This window comes from Hyla sarda, chromosome 13 (genome assembly GCF_029499605.1).
Source record: "Hyla sarda isolate aHylSar1 chromosome 13, aHylSar1.hap1, whole genome shotgun sequence".
NCBI classification, from domain to species: Eukaryota; Metazoa; Chordata; class Amphibia; order Anura; family Hylidae; genus Hyla; species Hyla sarda.
The window spans coordinates 33,695,045-33,716,610 of record NC_079201.1 but is presented as its reverse complement, the minus strand read 5'-3'; the positions used below and the strand labels follow the sequence as shown (position 1 = coordinate 33,716,610).

Sequence of the window (21,566 nt, the reverse complement as noted above, 5' to 3'; positions counted from 1 at the left end):
AGCAGTCAAATTTACTTTAAACTGGAGTTGTCAATGGCATCATATAGGACCTGAATTACTAGATATACTAAAATACTGGATGTAAATAGATGTGTAGTCATGTGTAAGAACAGCGAATGTCAGGAAGAAATATCATTTTAAAATGCCATTATATTTGGTTATATTACTGCCCTAAGCTGGAAAAAAGTGCTGGATTGACAGACCATTTGTATTATTGTAATGCACTCTTCTTTCGCAGAATTCCGCGAGCGGAGATTCCATTCTGGCGGCCGCTGCCGCAATACTTCAGCGGTAGGACCGCGCGTCACTGCGCCGTCACCATTGACAGCTATGCAGTGTTCGCGGACTTCCGCGCAAAGAATGAACATGTTCTTTCTTTGCGCGGAACAATTTCAGCGGCGGAATTGTCTGCCGCTGAAATTCCGCAGTGTGAACGGTCTCGCGGAAACCCATTCACACTGATGTTTATGTTCACAGCACGTAATTCTGTTCGTGGAATACCGCTCACGTAATTCCGTTCGTGGAATTCCGCTCACGTAATTCCGTTCGTGGAATTCCGCTCACGTAATGCCGTTTGCGGAATTCCGCTCACATAATGCCATTCGCGGAATTCCGCGGGAATTACGTAGTGTGAACATACCCTTATTCAGATATAGTGGTCCCCCGATATGCAATTGTTTCTGGTCTTCCAGGGCCCATCGTAAGTTAAACACTGCATCCACTTATGTCAGAGCCATATGAAGCTACCCTTACCACTCAGTAAGGTATCGGTTACATCGCTGCTGCTGCACCGATCCACACAGAGCACTGTTTCCCAACCGGGGTGCCTCCAGCTGTTGCAAATCTACAACTACCAGCATGCCCGGACAGCCTTTTTGCAACAGCTGGAAGCCCCCTGGTAGGGAAACACTGACACAGAGAGTAGTAGAGCCACAATGAGAAATAGTTACCCACATGTCTCTGTGCTGCTCTGCTCCCTGTCCAGTCTGCACAGCTTCCCCCGTTTGGACCCACCCCCTCATGCAGGAAGGATAGCACCGTGATTTGTTAGTGCTGAAGGTCACTGATCCAATCACCTGCTGAGCCTCTTCTCCACACCATAGTGACATCACAGACCCGGCATTATTGTCAAGTGGAGAAGCGTTGCTGGAGTGTAGAAGTGCAGCCCCAGCAAGTTTTAAAGTCTCCAACCCAGACCAAGATGCTGTCCCTGTAAGTATAGTAAAGTTCAAACACATCCCACCATACACCCCGTACTCTTCTCCCAGTCCCCTGTGTTGGAGAACTACAAGCCCCAGCATGCTCTGACTTCTGCAGACCTGCTAGGATTTGTAGTTCTCCTTGCAGCTATGAAGCAGTTCTTCTTAAAAGTGCAAGTCCAGAGTTGCTCTCCTGCCTGTTCTGCAAAGTTCGGCGAGGAGAGATGCTGACCATGATGGACAGTACAGTTGCTAAGGCAACCGTAGCAGCGTTAAGAAAGTTCCAATCACAAACCCTTTGCTCTCTGACCAATAAAAGAACATGGTTCGTTTGCACAATTTGTGCTCATTTTTCATGTTTTCTTACTTTGAGTGGACATTTCGGGGCCTTTGGAAGCAATTTTCCAGAGTTATGGACTGAACATACAATGGTCGTCCTGGAACCAATTAATATTGGCCCTCATTTACTATCACCAAACCGACAGCATTTGTCGGGTTTATGTTGTCGCACATTGTCTGTGCCATGGCGCAGACAATGTGCAACATGTTACGACACTAATTCCCGAACCACCCGACTCGGCTTGCTGAAAAGCCGAAAAAGGGGCGCTTCCCAACCAAAACCTTACTTTCACACAGATTTACCAATTTTCCAGACCACATTGTCCTTTTTTTTCCCCCGACAGCTGCAAGCTGTTGTAAAAAACATGTTCATATATAATATATATTATATATATATATATATATATATATATATATATATATATATATATATATATATATATATATGCCCCCCGCACAGCGCAAACATATGCCCCCAGCAGCGCATGTATATACAGTATATATGCCCCCCGCACAGCGCAAACATATGCCCCCAGCAGCGCATGTATATACAGTATATATGCCCCCCGCACAGCGCAAACATATGCCCCCAGCAGCGCATGTATATATGCCCCCGGCAGCGCAATCATAGGCCCCCAGCACCGCGCGCATATATATATATATATATATATATATATATATATATATATATATATATATATATATATATATATATACCCCCTGCACAGCGCAAACATATGCCCCCAGAAGCATGTATATACAGTATATATGCCCCCCGCACAGCACAAACATAAGCTCCCGGCGCATCTATATACATATGCCTCAAGCGCTATCAAGGACAAGCATTTTATTAGCAGAGCATCTCTCCAGGAAGCTGCTCACCGATGCTCTGATAATGCTCCGCTTGTCAATCATAGCGCTTCAGAGGCATATGTGTATAGAAGCGAAGTGGGGAGCAGACGTATAGTGTTATCTGGTCCCCACTTCGCATCTATACACAATACTCAGCAAACACCACAGCTGCCCCATCGCCTCCCACCATCCCCGGTGTTATAATTACCTGTTCCCGGGGCCCGCGCTTCTTCTGGCTCCGGTGCTGTCACTGTGCGCACTGACGGTGACGTCGCGTTGATGACGTCACTCGTCATTGCGCAGCGCACAGCCACAGCGCCGGAGCTAGAAGAAGCGCGGGCCCCGGGAACAGGTAATTATAACACCGGGGATGGGGGGAGGCAATAGTGCAGCTGTGGTGTTTGCTGAGGATTGTGTATAGAAGCGAAGTGGGGACCAGATAATGCTATATGTCTGCTCCCCACTTTGCTTCTATACACATGCCTCTGAAGCGCTATGATTGACAAGCGGAGCATTATCAGAGTATCGGTCAGCGGCTTCCCGGAGAGATGCTCTGCTAATAAAATGCTTTATAGCGCTTGAGGCATATGTATATAGATGCACCGGGAGCTTATGTTTGCGCTGTGTGGGGGGCATATATACTGTATATACATGCGCTGCTGGGGGCATTTTTTTGTGCTGTTTAGGGGGCATATATAAATATACATGCGCTTCTGGGATCATATGATTGCGCTGTGCCGGGGGCATATATAAAATTTACTGTGCGACACAATTTCTAACCCGTGCGACACAATCCGTGCGACACATTAGTAAATCAGGGAGAAAAATACAGGGAGTAAATGAAGAAACACTCAGAGATAAACCCGACACTCTTAGTAAATGAGGGCCATTGTATGTTGAGGAGGGAGCACAGTACCGGGTTTTATTATAAAAAGCATAAAAGAGAAGACATTTACCTTCAAGTTTTCAAGCAGAGCTTGTGCGTCACCTTCTGAGACATCAGACTCCTGCACAAAGATTACATCAAAAAATTAAGAGGAAGAAGTAAAAGGTGCACCTTGCACATAGAGTGACAGTCAAAAACATGATGGTACTTAGCCCATAATATGAGGGTGGTACAAATCCCTTGACATTTAACCCCTTAGGGACACAGCCTATTTTCACCTTAAGGACTCAGCAAATTTTCCTTTTTTCCTCCTTCCCTTCTAAAAATCATAACGCTTTAAAGGAGAACTCCGGTATGGGTGGGAAAAAAACAACTTATCCCCTATACTAAGCATAGGAGATAAGTGTTAGATCGCGGGGGGTCCGACAGCTGGGGCCCCCTGCAATCTCCTGTACGGGGACCCGGCTCACTCCTGCTCAATGCAGAAGCCAAGCGTTTTCGACCACAGCCGAAGCTGCGGCTGACATGCCCCCTCCATTCACTTCTATGGCAGGGCTGGAGTGCTGCCTTCGACAATCTCTGGCCCTGCCAGATAAGTGAATGGAGGGGGCGTGTCAGCCCCCCCCCCCGCGATCTAACACTTATCCCCTATGCTTAGGATAGGGGATAAGTTGTTTTTTCCCACCCATACCGGAGTTCTCCTTTAAATTTTGCACATACAGACCCATATAAGGGCTTGTTTTTTGCATCACCAATTGTACTTTGTAATGACTTTACTAATTTTATAATATAACCTGTGGCGAAACCAAAAAAAAAATTATTTGTGGGAAGAAATGAAAAAAGAAACGCCATTTTGTAAATTTTGGGGGCTCCCGTTTCTTCACAGTGCACTTTTCGGTACAAGTGACACCTTATCTTTATTCTGTAGGTCCATACAGTTACAAGGATACCCAATTTATATACGGTAGGTTTTATTTTATTTTAATACTTAAAGAAATTATAAACTACATGCACCAAAATTAGTATGTTTAAAATTGGCATCCTCCGACCCCAATAACTTTTTTATTTTTCAGTGTACAGGGCGGTATGAGGGCTCATTTTTTGCGCCATCATCTGTCGTTTTTATAGGTACCATTTTTGTTTTGATTGGTATTTTTCTACGTGTACGCCATCTACCGTACGGTTTAGCTAACCTTATACTTTGATAGTTCAGACATTTACGCAAGTGGCGGTACCGCATATGATTATTTTTTTTCTTTATTACATTATTTTATAAAATGGGAAAAGGGGGTTAAAGTGCTTTTTTTACTTAAACTTTTTTTTTTTTTTTTTTTTTTTTACACTTTATTAGTCCCCTTAGGGGACTTTTAGGAGGAATCATTAGTTCCACATTGACCTGTGTGATCTGCGCTCCATTGATAAAGCCTGGTCCTGCCAGGCTTTATCAATGGGAAAGCCGGGACAGGCGCAGCATCAGAGGTAAGCCCTCAGGCTACCTCCACAGTGGATCGCCACAATCGCGATCACGCTGCTGGGAGGCGATCCACTCCACTGGGACCACCAGAGAGTGTTCACAGCTTCCTTTATTAACGTCGGCCCCCAGCTACAAGAATCAGCTGGGGGCCAGCCGGTATGACGCAGGCTCAAGTCGGGAGCCGGCGCCATACCCGGTTAACGGCACATGGACGAGCATACACGTCCATGGTCGTTAACCAGTTAAAGATCTGTGCAAAAGTTACTCATTTCAGTTCCAGTCAAGATTAAGTTTGATGGTATATATACTGCCTTCTGCTACTTCTAAAGATCTTAAAGGGGTACTCCACTGGAAAACATTTATTATTTTTTTTTTTTTTTTTTATCAACCGAATCAACTTAATTCATTTTTTTAATCAACTGGTGCCAGAAAGTTAAACAGATTCTATGTAAAAAAAATCTTAATTCTTCCAGTACTTATCAGCTGATGTTATGATCCACAGGAAGTTCTTTTCTTTTTGAATCACCTTTCTGTCTGACCACAGTGCTCTCTGCTGACACCTCTGCCAATATCAGGAACTGACCAGAGCAGGAAAGGTTTGCTATGGGGATTTTCTTCTACTCTGGACAGTTCCTAAAATTGACAGAGGTGTCAGCAGAGAGCACTGTGGTCAGACAGAGAGGACATTCAAAAAGAAAAGAACTTCCTGTGGAGCATACAGCAGCTGATAAGTACTGGAAGGATTAAGATTTTTAAATAGAAGTAATTTACAAATATGTTTAACTTTCTGGTATCAGTTGATTAAGAAAAATTGTTTTCCAGTGAAGTACCTATTTAAGAATCCATAAAACCCCAGTATGTGGACCTGATCAAAGCATAGCGGATTCCAGGCTCAGACTGTTGCCTGACTGCCGGAGCAATTATAAAACGGTGTCTTAGTGAATATAAATCAGCAAATTTATTGGTAAAGCTATGCTAAGAATAAGCTTGTGAAGCCCTAGTGCACTGTGTGTGCAGCTTCTCAAGCATATTCTTGGTGACAGTACCGCTTTAGGGTGGTCTCATTTCTTATGTTCCTGTGCTGGTTTATCCTTACCTCTGCTGCTTCTTTGGCAAGTTGACTGAAGAAGTCATCATCAATTAGTGACCTGGTGCACAGAATAGGATGAGAAGTATTCAGATGTCAATAGATACTTTCTGTTTGACAACATTTTTACAATGTAGTGTGCAATCTAATCTGTGTGTGGAGACAAAACAACAGTCCCCAGATGTTTTCTGTCAAGAATAAATATTATTATTATATTTCCATCCTCCTACTGAAAAAAAAAAAAAAAAAAAAAAAAAAGAGTGGCCATCCATCTAAATGGATCATACATGTTTATAGGGGTTATAGCTGTAGGCCAACAGATAGCTTATGTGTATGGATGAACTTAATGACATACCTATAGAATGTGCCATAAACGGTCCAACAGATGAGGATCCCACTTTTGTGATCTTCGCCTATATGGAGAATGAGGCCCCACCCTTAATCCCTCAGTCCTGCTTTTGGCTACAGGAGGTGGCAGTGTGGTGAAAACTGACAAATCAGCTTTGTTCTGCAGTTTGCATAATTCCCATTGACTTGAATGGGAGTTAAAGGGGTACTCTGCCCTAGAAACCATATCCCCTATAAAATGATAAGGGATAAGATATCTGATCGCGGGGCCCCCCCGCCGCTGGGGACCTCCATGATCTCTCTCCCTGCTGCACCCACCATTCGTTTAGTGCGTCAGGGGCAGCGCCGGAGGCTTATGGCGTCATGGCCCATAGACTTGCATTGATGGGGCGTGGCCTTAAAGTTACGAGCGGGGTGCAACCGTGACGTCACAAGCCTCAACCCTGTATCGCCAGGATAAAGATTTAACCCTATATAATGCTTTACCAAGCATTATATAGGGTAAAATCTGATGAATGGTTCCCTTTAAATGTATTCAAGAAATACCAATCCATATGTAACACCTTTTCTGCTAAAGAGGAGGTACACTCACTTTTTGGCAGTGCTGGACAAAACAGTAGACCGATTTCTGTTGGTCGATGCCATCATCAAAGATGATGCTTTGCGTGGCCTTGGTGGAGATGGATCTGTAGACATGACAAATGACTTCTTCAGCATAGGTACTAATAATATACAGCATATATTATTTAGAAAACAAAATATAAAGAACAAAAACAATTATAGGTTTGATGTGCTAGATGTGAACTGGCATCCTATAATTTAACTCTTTCATGACACAACATACATGTAGGTAATGTGCGCTGTCAGGGACTATGATGCCAGCTCAGAAGCTGAGCTTGCATTACAGGACGTGCAGCTGCTAACAGTCTAGAAGAATATCAAAAATGTTTATAAAAAATATTAAAAAGCTTCTCCCCTAATAAAAATCTAATCATGATAAAAAATGAAAATCATGGTGCAAAAAATAACAAGCCCTCACGCAAAACTGAGTACACCACTAAGCGGAAATTTCCAAACTGTGCCGAATAAGCCACCCTCCCCCCTTCGGTGTCATGTGACTTGTTAATGTTATAAGGACTCAGGTGTGGATGCGGAGCAAGTATCTTAAATTTTGTGTTATCACTCTCACACCCTCTAATACTGGAAGTTCAACATAGCAGCTCATGGCAAATAACTCTCTGAGGACCTGAAAAAAGAACTGTTGCTCTACATAAAGATGGCCTAGGCTATAAGAATATTGGTAATACTCTGAAACTGAGCAGCAGCATGGTGGGCAAGACCATACAGCGGTTTCAAAGAAACAGGTTCTACTCAGAACAGGCCTCGCCCTGGTTGAAGAAAGAAGTTGAGTGTATGTGCTCAATGTCATATTCAGAGGCTGTCACTGTGAAACAGAAGTATGAGTGCTGCCAGCATTGCTGCAGAGGTTGAACGGGTTTTGGGGGGAGGGGTTTCAGCCTGTCAGTGCTCAGACATTACACACGCTGCATCAAATTGGTCTGCATGGCAGTGGTGTAAAGAGTGTGTGGTGGAAACCAGGTGAGGAGTACAATACAAGTGTGTCTTGTCTACCGGATAGCAAAAGGTCATTAAGGGAACTATGAATGCCAAGATGTACTGTGACATACTTAGACATAAAGTATACAGACAGCGATAAATCAGGGTTAATAACACATTTATTTAGATACTAAAAAGCAGAGGTCCTAGAGTGGATGCCGGCAATCCACTCCAGGGTGTATGATAAACAGCATAAATATACAATGTTGCATAATTGCAATAAGTGCACAGTCCTTGGAAATCTCCTTTCTCCGCCGCCATCAAAAGGAGATTTCCAATGACTGTGCACTTATTGTTCCTCAAGGTTTTGTTTCCATCTGCTGGACAAATTTTTTTGCTAAAGTGTAGCCACTTTTTGTGCTTTTTTTTTGTAATTCAACAAAAAGTTTATTAAGGTAGATGTGGTGAACACACCAATACAGGAAAATACTTAACACAATACGGTCTTGTGGACCGAATTATCAGACAAAGGTAGTGAAAAATAACACGGGTAACAAAAGAGCAAGACAAATAAGTTCCAGTGAACGGAAGCATATGAGAAAGTCTCTCGTATTGTCCCTATCCCAACAATACAGGGCGGGGGCTAAAGGCCAGGCAAAGAGTATACAACAATTTTTCACTTTTTGTGCTTTTTAATCTCATGCAACATTGTATATTTATGCTGTTTATCATACACCCTGGAGTGGATTGCCGGCATCCACTCTAGGACCTCTGCTTTTTAGTATCTAAATAAATGTGTTATTAACCCTGATTTATCGCTGTCTGTATACTTCTGGCGAATTACACCACTCGGAGACACAATTTTTCTGTTACATCCATAATTTTGGCCATTCTATCTTACGTACTTCACCTATTCTCTCACATTTTCTGGCTACAAACTTATAAGCACACTGCTTTCTTACACTACAAACCTCAGCATTTCTATTTAGTCACAATCACCATTACTAATGTCCTTGGGAACGGCATACCTTTTTGATTTTTTTACTTTTTGCCATTACCAAGTGCAGCCATTGAGGGTCTCGGACAACTGTGCAGATTGAGCACACTCACGAAATATTTTCTCTCGATATATATATTACACACACACACACACACACACACACACACACACACACACACACACACACACACAGTCATGACCGTAAATGTTGGCACCCCAACTGAAACTGAAGTATTTCTCACAGAAAAGGATTGCAGTAACACATGTTTAGCTATACACATGTTTATTCCCTTTGTGTGTATTGGAACTAAACCAAAAAAGGGAGGGAAAAAAGCAAATTGGACATAATGTCACATCAAACTCCAATAATGGTCTGGACAAAATTATTGGCAAATTATTGGCAAAATTGTGGAAAAATAAGATAGTTTCAAGCATGTGATGCTCCTTTAAACTCACCTGGGGCAAGTAACAGGTGTGGGCAATATAAAAATCACACCTGAAAGCAGATAAAAAGAAGAGAAGCTAACTTAGTCTTTGCATTGTGTGTCTGTATGTGCCACACTAAGCATGGACAACAGAAAGAGGAGAAGAGAACTGTCTGAGGACTTGAGAACCAAAATTGTGGAAAAATATCAACAATCTCAAGGTTACAAGTCCATCTCCAGAGATCTAGATTTGCCTTAGTCCACAGTGCGCAACATTATCAGGAAGTTTGCAACCCATGGCACTGTAGCTAATCTCCCTGGGCATGGATGGAAGAGAAAAATTGATGAAAGGTGTCCACGCAGGATAGTCCGGATGGTGGATAAGCAGCCCCAAACAAGTTCCAAAGATATTCAAGCTGTCCTGCAGGCTTAGGGAGCATCAGTGTCAGCAAAAATTATCCGTTGACATTTAAATGAAATTAAACACTATGGCGGGAGACCCAGGAGGACCTCACTGCTGACACAGAGACATAAAAAAGCAACAATACATTTTGCCAAAATGAACTTGAGTAAGCCAAAATCTTTCTGGGAAAATGTCTTGTGGATAGATGAGACCAAGATAGAGATTTTTGGTAAAGCACATCATTCTACTGTTTACCGAAAACGGAATGAGGCTACAAAGAAAAGAACACAGTACCTACAGTGAAATATGGTGGAGGTTCAATGTTTTGGGGTTGTTTTGCTGCCTCTGGCACTGGGTGCCTTGAATGTGTGCAAGGCATCATGAAATCTGAGGATTACCAATGGATTTTGGGTCACACTGTACAGCCCAGTGTCAGAAAGCTGGGTTTGCGTCCGAGATCTTGGGTCTTCCAGCAGGACAATGACCCCAAACATATGTCAAAAAGCACCCAGAAATGGATGGCTGCAAAGCGCTGGAGAGTTCTGAAGTGGCCAGCAATGAGTCCAGATCTTAAAATTGCGCCTTCCAATAAGAGAGACCTGGAGCAGTTTGTAAAGGAAGAGTGGTGTAAGGAGCTTATTGATGGTTAAAGGAAGAGACTGATCAGTTATTTTGTTCCAAAGGGTGTGCAACTAAATATTAAATTAAGGTGCCAATAATTTTGTCCAGCCCACTTTTGGAGTTTGGTGTGACATTATGTCCAATTTGCTCTTTTTCCTCCCTTTTTTGGTTTAGTTCCAAAATACACAAATGGAATAAACATGTGTATAGCAAAACATGTGTTACTGCAATCCTTTTCTGTGAGAAATACTTCATTTTCTTGAAAAATGTCATGGGTACCAACATTTACGGCCATGACTGTATGTATATATATATATATATATATATATATATATATATATATATATATATATATATATACCGTATTTATCGGCGTATAACACGCACTTTTTAGGCTAAAATTTTTAGCCTAAAGTCTATGTGTGTGTTATACGCCAATACACCCCCAGGAAAGGCAGGGGGAGAGAGGCCGTCGCTGCCCGCTTCTCTCCCCCTGCCTTTCCTGGGGTCTAGAGCGCTGCTGCCGGCCCTTCTCTCCCCCTGGCTACTGGCGCCGCTGCCCGTTCTGTCCCCCTGGCTATCGGCGCCGGAACCCCATTGCCGGCGCCGATAGCCAGGGGGGGAGAAGCGGCGCCAACAGCCAGGGGGAGAGAAAGGGCAGCGGCACCCATTGCCGGCGCCGCTGCCCCGTTGCCTCCCCCCATCCCCGGTGGCATAATTACCTGGGTCGGGTCCGCGCTGCTGCAGGCCTCCGGCGTGCGTCCCCTGCGTCGTTGCTATGCGCTGCACGGCGCATGACATCAGTGCGCCGCGCCGTGCATAGCAACGACGCAGGGGACGCGCGCCGGAGGCCTGCAGCAGCGCGGACCCGACCCAGGTAATTATGCCACCGGGGATGGGGGAGGCAACGGGGCAGCGGCGCCGGCAATGGGTGCCGCTGCCCCTTCTCTCCCCCTGGCTATCACCGATAGTCAGGGGGACAGAACGGGCAGCGGCGCCGATAGCCAGGGGGAGAGAAGGGCCGGCAGCAGGGCTCTAGACCCCAGGAAAGGCAGGGGGAGAGAAGCGGGCAGCGACGGCCTCTCTCCCCCTGCCTTTCCTGGGGGTGTATCGGGGTATACATGCGCACACACGCACCCTCATTTTACCATGGATATTTTGGTAAAAAACTTTTTTTACCCAAATATCCTTGGTAAAATGAGGGTGCGCGTTATAGGCTGGTGCGTGGTATACCCCGATAAATACGGTATATATATATATAAAAATGTGAAGCACTACTTATCCACGTTCACAGTCGGTGCAAGCGCCCCAGACCCGATCAAAGAAAAGCGCAGACCTCCTCCAATGTAGTGAAATTGCTGCTGCGATGTGAGCTAATAAATCTACTTCTTTCACTTCACTGGAGGAGTGCTGTGCTTTTCTACACATATCTATATTTGTGTTCGGGGCTTCACGCTCATGCTCGTGGTTACAGCAATACATACGTACCTGTATGGAAAATAATATACTAAACCTAACGGTCAGAATTGTGCCCAATGACCGCGACGGAGGGCACGCCTATAGTGGGCATGCCCTGTAATGGATAATTGAAAAAAGGGGAGGGTTGGGAGGGTTCCGCAAAATGTGACGTACGCCCCTCCCGTAGGAGCAGGGGTGTTATATACCCCCGCCCCTAGCCACAACTACTTGACACCCCGCCTGAACACGTGTGGGGCGGAGCTCCCGCCCCTCACACAAATTCAGCCGATAGGCTTCCCACTTGTGTTCGGGGCTTCACGCTCATGCTCGTGGTTACAGCAATACATACGTACCTGTATGGAAAATAATATACTAAACCTAGCGGTCAGAATTGTGCCCAATGACCGCGACGGAGGGCACGCCTATAGTGGGCAAAAATGAACCTGGTAGGAATAGAAAAAGGGTTAATAAACATGGATCAAACCCAACAACCTTAACACATACTCCAAATTCAACCTCTAGATTGAGATCAAAATAAAGAATCTGCAAATTACTTAGCCTAGTAATTGATGCCTGGAACCAATGAGCTGATGGAGACTTACTATTCTGTAATCAACGACCAGATCAAACTGACATACAAGCAGATAAATGCCTCTTCAACATGCTTGCCTGTGAAATTGTGGTAAGAGGGAAACCCATAGATACCTGTCAGGCACCCTGTGAAACTATCAAGTACCCGCTATTAGTTGGCAAAAATAAACTGTTAGCAAGTGACCCACAGCACGCTGACAGACCTTTCCTGAGTGACATAAATTATTTCCATGAAAATGTGTCTGTGACAACAAATTCACAGTGAATGCTCCTGCAGACGTGGCAGGTAAGAAGTTTACAACCGCCTACTTGTCGTGATGTAATTGCTCAGTAGACGTGCCAGTAAAACAATTACGCAGTGCCTTCCCCTGCAGAAGTTGCAGGTAGCATGGGTATACAACAGTCTGTGAAGTGTGATGTTATCGCTCTGAAGCTGTGTCCCTAGCAGCAATTGCTTGGTGCATCCCCGTAGCCGTTTTCACAGGTATACAACGGCCTGTGAATCGAGATGTTATTGCTCTGAAGAAGTGTCAGTACCAATAACCTGCTTGGTGCCTCCCCCTGCAGACATGGCAGGCGTAACTGGTAAACAAGCCACCTATATGTCATAATAATAATTGCTGTACAGCCGTGTCAGTACAATAACCTGCGTGGCGTATTTTCCCCTTTTATTTATTTATTTATTTTTGCAAAAGTGGCAGGCATAACAGGTAAACCACCACCTATGTGTCGTAATGTTATTGCTCTGAAGATGTGTACGTAGCCATAATTACATGGTGCATCCCCTTGCAGACGTGCAGGTATAATGGGTGTGCAACAGCCTATGAATCGAGATGTTATTGCTCTGAACACGTGACAGATAACAATAACCTGCATGGTGCCTCCCCCTGCAGACGTGGCAGGCCTATCAGGAAACTAACCACCTATGTGCCATAATGTTATTTCTCTGAAGATGTGTCAGTAGCAAGAATTTCGTGGTTCATCCCCTGCAGATGTGGCAGGTATGATGGGTATACAACACCCTGTGAATCGAGATGTTATTGCTCTGAATACGTGTCAGTAACAATAACCTGCATGGTGCCTCCCCCTGCAGACGTGGCAGGCATAACAGGTAAACAACCACCTATGTGACGTGATGTTATTGCGCTGAAGATGTGTCAGTAGCAACAATTACGTGGTGCAGACCTGCAGACGTGGCAGGTATAACGGGTATATAATAGCCTGTGGATCGAGATGTTATTGCTCTGAATGCGAGTCAGTAACAATAACCTGCGTGGTGCCTCCCCCCTGCAGACGTGGCAGGCATAACAGGTAAACAACCACCTATGTATCGTGATGTTATTGCGCTGAAGATGTGTCAGTAGCAACAATTCCGTGGTGCATCCCCTGCAGACGTGGCAGGTATGACGGGTGTACAACAGCCTGTGAATCGAGATGTTATTGCTCTGAATACGTGTCAGTAACAATAAACTGCGTGGTGCCTCCCCCCTGCAGACGTGGCAGGCATAACAGGTAAACAACCACCTATGTGTCGTGATGTTATTGCGCTGAAGATGTGTCAGTAGCAACAATTCCGTGGTGCATCCCCTGCAGACGTGGCAGGTATGACGGGTGTACAACAGCCTGTGAATCGAGATGTTATTGCTCTAAATACGTGTCAGTAACAATAACCTGCATGGTGCCTCCCCCCTGCAGACGTGGCAGGCATAACAGGTAAACAACCACCTATGTGTCGTGATGTTATTGCGCTGAAGATGTGTCAGTGCAACAATTCCGTGGTGCATCCCCTGCAGACGTGGCAGGTATGACGGGTGTACAACAGCCTGTGAATCGAGATGATATTGCTCTGAATACGTGTCAGTAACAATAACCTGCGTGGTGCCTCCCCCTGCAGACGTGGCAGGCATAACAGGTAAACAACCACGTATGTGTATCATGACGTTATTCCTCTGAAGGAATGTCAGTAACAAGAACCAGCATAATGCCTCCCCCTGCAATGTGGCAGGTATAACGGGTGAACCACCACCTGTGTGTAATACTATCGTTGTTCTGAAGCAGTGTCGGACAATAGTCTGTGTGTGCCTCCCCCCTGTGGTTGTGGCAGTCACAACAGGTAAACCACCCCCTGCGTATCATAATGTTGTTGTTCTGAAGGCGTGTCAGTAATAATGACCTGTGTGGGGCCACCCCCCTGCAGAAGTGGCTGGCATGACAGGTACTGACAACCTGTCAGTGTGAAGTAACTTTTGGCAATAACTGGACACTATAACGTAAGCCCCCAAGCGTGAGCACAGTGTAGTTGATATCGTATGAGCTGTACGATGGTATGTGCATCCTAGAACTGCATGCACTGTATCGAAGTACTCACTACGTACCGTGAATACTATAAGCATATACAGCACAGCGACACCACCACCTCGCCGATGCCGTACCCCATCATATGGCAACAATGCCATGAACGTCCAAACAACCCGAATGCCGGTCGCATGGAACCCAAAGAACCAATCCCCACCCACGCACAACCAGTCCCGTGTCAAGAGTGCATGTGTGGCACAAAAGCAATGGATGGCTGAACAATGAGAGTGCATGAAAACAGTAAGAGCCAAGGATGAATGAACAGCATGGTATGGATGCTATGAGCGCGTGGACCGTATGAATGTCATAGGTGAAATGTGAATGCCACGGGCCATTTGGCCCGTGTAACTGCTGTGAGCGGATGATCGGTATAAATATCCTTAGCTTGTGATCCGAATAAAGCTATTGCATATGGACAGTATGACTATGCGTGTATGAACCACGAGCAAGCCAAAAAGCGGAAGACCAGAATGCCAATAACGTATGAAACCGTATGCTTTAACAACCCAGTGATGATGCCATGGACGTATGTAAACACCATGAGCATATGACCACTATAGAACCAAGAGCTTATGAACAGTATAACAGCCATGGGTGTCTGCAACAGTATCAGTGCCGTGAGAGTATGACCAGAATGTATGTTGTGATCATGTAAATGGTAAACACCATGTGCATAAAACAGCAACTCGTGGGTGTGAACAGTATAAGATTGTGAACAAGCGGTCAGTGTAAATACCATGAGCGGTATACATGCCACGGGTGTCTGCAGTGTATGACTGGCCCGAGCGAACCGACAGAACAACTACTATGGCTTGACCAGCATGAATGCCACAAACATATCGTCAGTATGTTCCATGAGCGAATGGATACCATGAGCACCTAAGAACGTATAGCCATAACATGTAGACTGCCAATGCCATGCGCAAAACGCCCCGAGTGTGCGCACAGCATGACGCCATGAACAAGTGAGCGATACCAGTGGCATGAGCTCTAAACAGCATGAACACTGTGCGCTCGCCCAGAGTATGCCCCACCAGCATGTACATGGAATGTCATGAATGGAAGAACAGTGTAAATGCCCCGTGATCAGCATGCAACAGTATAGATGTCCTGACCATATTAACAGTATAGACGTCCTGAGCATATCAACAGAATAAACGCCATGAGCATAACAAAACAATAACTGCCAAGGCGCATGAACGGCGCAAAGCCGCAGCAAACGCCTAGTGTCAATGCCACGGCATATGCACAGTGCAAACGCGATTGGCGTGTGAACAAATGCGTATGGGATAGATTCCTTGAGCGTACGGACAGCTTAGTGCTAAAAGCGTATGAATGGTGTGAATGTTATGAGTGTGAATACAGTAGGCCAAGAGCGTGCATACAGTAATAGTGCCATGAGCGGGAGGACGGAGAGAAACAATGAGCGTGTGAACCGAGTGAAATGCTATGAGCACCTGAACAGTATACAAGGCCATGAGTAAAGGAAAACCATGAGCATATGAACAGTGTAAATGCTGAGAGTGCATGGACAGTATAATGCCGTGACAACGAACGCATGAACAGAATAAATGTCATGCGCGTATATGTATATATACACATATACACATTTTTTTTTTTTTTTTTTTTTTATACCATTTTACCGAGGTTGGTATTTGACCATTGATAATTTATATTGGGGATCTTGGCAGACTATTGCGCTGTGTTCATTTCAACCTAATGCAGTAATAATATAGTATATAATCTTATAACTACAATGACAGAAAACTATTACCTAACCATGTGCTTGGACTTAAAAACGACCTTCATGTTATGATGAACTAAGCTTACAACACCCTTCCAAATAAGCATGTATATATATGTACACATACATGCATGCACCCCTATACATATACACATATGAACCCATACACTTATTTTTATTTATTTATTTAATTTTTTTTTTTTTATATATATATATTTTTTTTTTATATATACCTCTTTATCTGTAACCAGAATAACTGACCGCACACGTGCGCACGCAGCGCCACATGGCGGCGGCGTTCGTGTACTGCAGCGAGCCGGAGCTGGAACTGAACTGCCGGAACTTGCCTCCTAGAACACCGGACCCGTGTCGGCGTTGCGGAGGCGAGTCCCCGAGAGGGTTTATGATAACTAACAACTACGTGCCGTATGAACACTTAACCTCCGTGGCCCCCCGGGAACCATACAGCAGTGTTCGGCAGCGCTGCAGCCCCACATGTCTGCCAGCTACTTGTTACAGTGACCCGCAGTACGGCTAAGTAAGTTACTTAATATAGGAGCGAATAAAAATAAAACAGCAATTCAAATGGCCGGGGTACCGGCCCATACCCGATAGGTACACCTGCAAAGGTCCGAAACTTGCCACCGACGCCAACGAACTCCAAAGACTGACGACCCAAGGGGTGTGGGGTGGGGGCGCCCGAGCTAGCGGCGGTACCCCGCAACTGAACCACTGCCAAACACAAGCACGTCCGCAAAATGTGACGTACGCCCCTCCTGTAGGAGCAGGGGTGTTATATACCCCCGCCCCTAGCCACAACTACTTGACACCCCGCCTGAACACGTGTGGGGCGGAGCTCCCGCCCCTCACACAAATTCAGCCGATAGGCTTCCCACATAGCAACTATTTTTACAATAGTTTGGATCAATAGTGCTGGCCAATTTATCCTTTGGTTATATATATATATATATATATATATATATATATATATATATATATAAAATTGAGTGGTTCTCCTGGATAACCATGTTTCCCCAAGAAGGCTTAGCCTTGTGTCTCTAGGCAGCCTCACTTACCATCATCAGCAAGAAGATCTCCAAGAACGTCATCAATAGAATCTAAGGTTTAAGAGTGAGAAGCATTGAGACTTATATATTATTAAATTAACAAAAAGTGCAAGAAAATAAACTAAGATTAATCATAACTTGGGTCACACTAGATGATATTTAGCCATTTTAAAAAGTTGTAGTTTTGCAATGTTTGGAGGTCTGTCAAGGCATACAGTAGTTTTGCTATATCTGAAGGTCTGTTTGGGCATGCTGGGAGATGTGGTATTGCAATGTCTGGAGGTCCGTCCAGGCATGCTGTACAGTGGGGATCAAAAGTTTGGGCACCCCAGGTAAAAATTTGTATTCATGTGCATAAAGAAGCCAAGGAAAGATGGAAAAATCTCCAAAAGGCATCAAATTACAGATTAGACATTCTTATAATATGTCAACAAAAGTTAGATTTTATTTCCATCATTTACACTTTCAAAATAACAATAAACAAAAAAAATGGCATCTGCAAAAGTTTGGGCACCCTGCAGAATTTATAGATTGCACTGCCCCCTTTGCAAAGCTGAGACCTGCCAGTGTCATGGATTGTTCTCAATCATCATCTGGGAAGACCAGGTGATGTCAATTTCAAAGGTTTTAAATGCCCAGACTCATCTGACCTTGCCCCAACAATCAGCACCATGGGTTCTTCTAAGCAGTTGTCTAGAAATCTGAAACTGAAAATAGTTGACGCTCACAAAGCTAGAGAAGGCTATAAGAAGATAGCAAAACGTTTTCAGATGTCAATATCCTCTGTTCGGAATGTAATTAAGAAATGGCAGTCATCAGGAACAGTGGAAGTTAAAGCAAGATCTGGAAGACCAAGAAAAATATCAGACAGAACAGCTTGCAGGATTGTGAGAAAAACAAATCAAAACCCACGTTTGACTGCACAATCCCTCCAGAAAGATCTGGCAGACACTGGAGTTGTGGTACACTATTCCACTATAAAGAGATACTTGTACAAATATGGTCTTCATGGAAGAGTCATCAGAAGAAAACCTCTTCTACGTCCTCACCACAAAAATCAGTGTTTGAACTTTGCAAATGAACATATAGACAAGCCTGATGCATTTTGGAAACAAGTTCTGTGGACCGATGAGTAGAGATGAGCGAACTTACAGTAAATTCGATTCGTCACGAACTTCTCGGCTCGGCAGTTGATGACTTTTCCTGCGTAAATTAGTTCAGCCTTCAGGTGCTCCGGTGGGCTGGAAAAGGTGGATACATTCCATGTAAAGAGTCTCCTAGGACTGTATCCACCTTTTCTAGCCGACCGGAGCACCGGAAAGCTGAACTAATTTATGCAGGATAAGTCATCAACTGCCGAGCCGAGAAGTTCGTGACGAATCAAATTTACTGTAAGTTCGCTCATCTCTACCGATGAGGTTAAAATTGAACTTTTTGTCCGGAATGAGCAAAGGTACGTTTGGAGAAGAAGGGGAATAGAATTTAATGAAAAGAACCTCTGTCCAACTGTTAAAACATGGTGGTGGATCAATCATGCTTTGGGGTTGTATTGCAGCCAGTGGCACAGGGAAGATCTCATGAGTAGAAGGAAAAATGGATTCAATAACACTTCAGCAGATTTTGGATGCTAACTTGATGCCATCTGTGAAAAAGCTGAAGTTAAAGAGAGGATGGCTTCTACAAATGGATAATGATCCTAAACACACCTCGAAATTCACGGGGGATTACATCAAGAGGCGTAAACTGAAGGTTTTGCCATGGCCTTCACAATCTCCTGACCTCAACATAATTGAAAGTCTATGGATAGACCTTAAAAGAGCAGTGCGTGACAGACAGCCCAGAAATCTCAAAGAACTGGAAGACTTTTGTAAGGAAGAATGGGCAAAGATACCTCAAACAAGAATTGAAAGACTCTTGGCTGGCTACAAAAACCATTTACAAGCTGTGATACTTGCCAAAGAGGGCAGTACAAGATATTAACTCTGCAGGGTGCCCAAACTTTTGCAGACGCCATTTTTTTGTTTTCTGTTATTTTGAAAGTGTAAATGATGGAAATAAAATCTAACTTTTGTTGACATATTATAAGAATGTCTAATCTGTAATTTGAAGCCTTTTGGAGATTTTTCCATCTTTCCTTGGCTTCTTTATGCACATTAATAAACATTTTTACCTGGGTGCCCAAACTTTTGATCCCCACTGTAGTTTTGCTACATCTGGTGGTCTGTCCAGACATGCTGGGAGGTGTAGCTTTACAACGTCTTAAAGGAGATATCCAATGCTGAAAAACTTATCCCCTATGCTAAGGATAGGGGATAAGTTTCAGATCTCCTGTACAGGGCCCCGTTAGCCATGAAGCCACGTTAACGTGAGAAGGGGCCATGTTGACCACCGCATGAAGCGGTGACTGACACGCCCCCTCAATACAACTCTATGGCAGAGCCAGAGCGCTGCCTTCGGCAATCTCCGGCTGTGCCATAGCGATGTATTGAGAGGGCGCGTTGCCGCCACTTCGTGCAGTGGTCGACACCCGCTATCTGTCCAGCAAGTCAGGTCCCCGTACAGATCGCGGGGGGCCTCAGCGGTCAGACCCCCTCCCCCGCCCTCCGCGATCTGTAACTTATCCTCTATCCTTAGGATAGGGGATACGTTTTTCAGCACTGGACTACTCCTTTAAGGTCTGTCCGGGCATCGTGGGAATTGTAGTTTTGCTACATCTGGTGGTCTGTCCGGGAATGCTGTAGCTTTGCTATGTATGGAGGAAAAGTCTGCTGGGAGTTGTAGTTTTGCCACGCCCGGGCATGTTGTAGTTTTTCTAAATCTAAAAGGACTGTCCGGTCATGCTGGGAGTTGTAGTTTGGCTACATTTGGTGGCCTGTCCGGGAATTCTGAGAGTTGGACTTTTGCATCGTCTGGAGGTCTGTCAGGGCATGCTGTAGCTTTGCTACGTATAGAGGAAAAGTCTGTGCATGCTGGGAGATGTAGTTTTCCCACACCTGGAGGTCTGTCCAGACATGCTGTAGTATTGCTAAATCTGAAGGACTGTCCGGGCATGCTGGAAATTGTAGTTTTGCAATGTCTATGCGGTCATGCTGTAGTTTTGCCACATCTGGAGGTCTGTCTGGGCATACTGGGAGTAGTAGTCTTGCTGCATCTGGAGGAAAAATCTGTGCATGCTGAGAGCTGAAAATCTGCAACATCTAGGACTGTCTGGCTATGCTGCAGTCTTTCTACATCTGGAGGTCTGTCTGGGCATGCTGGGAGATGTAGTTTTGCTATATCTGGAGGGCCACAGTTTGGAGACCCCTGCTCCAGTTATTGTGAAACTACAACTCCCAGCATGCCCGAACATGATGCATGCTGGGAACTGCAACTAAACATTTATACCCTGGATGCTGTAAATAAATGCCATAAATGACATCCTGGGTGAATCTCATTTAAAGGTGTATGGGCCCTTTAAGAAGAGGCAGCTCAGGGTCCTGTATGATGAACCTGGTCACATACCACTCACCTTTTGATCCAGTCTTAGTTTTAGAGGCCTGAAATACAGAAAGTACATGAGTGATTACTAGGGGGGGTCACATGACCAGGATGGATGACTAGTAACACATAGCCCCTGATGATGGGGCTCACTTACCATGATGCTGCCCTGAGCCGCCTCACACACCTCCGCTCCTGGGTGTAAGGCCCATCATAGGGCCGAAACACACACAGCGTTAACGCGGCGTCTCCTTGTTACCATGGCAGCCAAAATTTCCTCAGACTCCTCCCACTATGGCCGCACGTCTGCTCGGTATCAGGGACACTCACATTAACCGCCATTTCCTGCGATAGAGAAGCTTCCGGTCTGCGCGTGTAGCATTATGGGAATTGTAGTTTAATAATTTGACTAAAATTCTAGGACAGAACTGTCAGGACGTTGCCTTAAGTCAGTGTTTCCCAACCAGAATGCCTCCAGCTGTTGCAAAACTACAACCCCCAGCATGCCTTTGGCTGTCCAGGCATGCTGGGAGTTGTAGTTTTGCAACAGCTGGAGGCACCCTGGTTGGGAGACAGTGTATTAGGTAGTGGAAGGGTTAATGTTACTATCTGTCCAGTGTTATCAAGTCTCCAGGGCAGGTGTCCTAAAAGTGGTTAACCCCCTGAGGACACAGCGATTTCTT

The 21,566-nt window shown here is 44.8% G+C and overlaps 1 protein-coding gene across 3 annotated transcripts in view; it reads right to left on the bottom strand.

Moving 5' to 3' along the window:
- The window catches only part of FBF1 (Fas binding factor 1), a 100,112-nt gene extending 78,874 nt beyond the window's left edge, over nucleotides 1-21,238 (bottom strand). For 2 of the 3 annotated variants that reach the window (XM_056550682.1, XM_056550684.1), the window contains exons 1-6: nucleotides 21,041-21,238; nucleotides 20,915-20,942; nucleotides 17,416-17,457; nucleotides 6,778-6,871; nucleotides 5,847-5,898; nucleotides 3,347-3,397 (exon numbers count right to left, since the gene is read on the bottom strand). In XM_056550682.1, the coding sequence (XP_056406657.1) occupies nucleotides 3,347-3,397; nucleotides 5,847-5,898; nucleotides 6,778-6,871; nucleotides 17,416-17,457; nucleotides 20,915-20,942; nucleotides 21,041-21,043 (270 nt within the window). In that variant the 5' untranslated portion in view covers nucleotides 21,044-21,238. The remainder of the gene's footprint in view (nucleotides 1-3,346; nucleotides 3,398-5,846; nucleotides 5,899-6,777; nucleotides 6,872-17,415; nucleotides 17,458-20,914; nucleotides 20,943-21,040) is intronic. The other variant, XM_056550683.1, reaches the window with a different exon arrangement.
- Nucleotides 21,239-21,566: the final 328 nt, after the last annotated feature.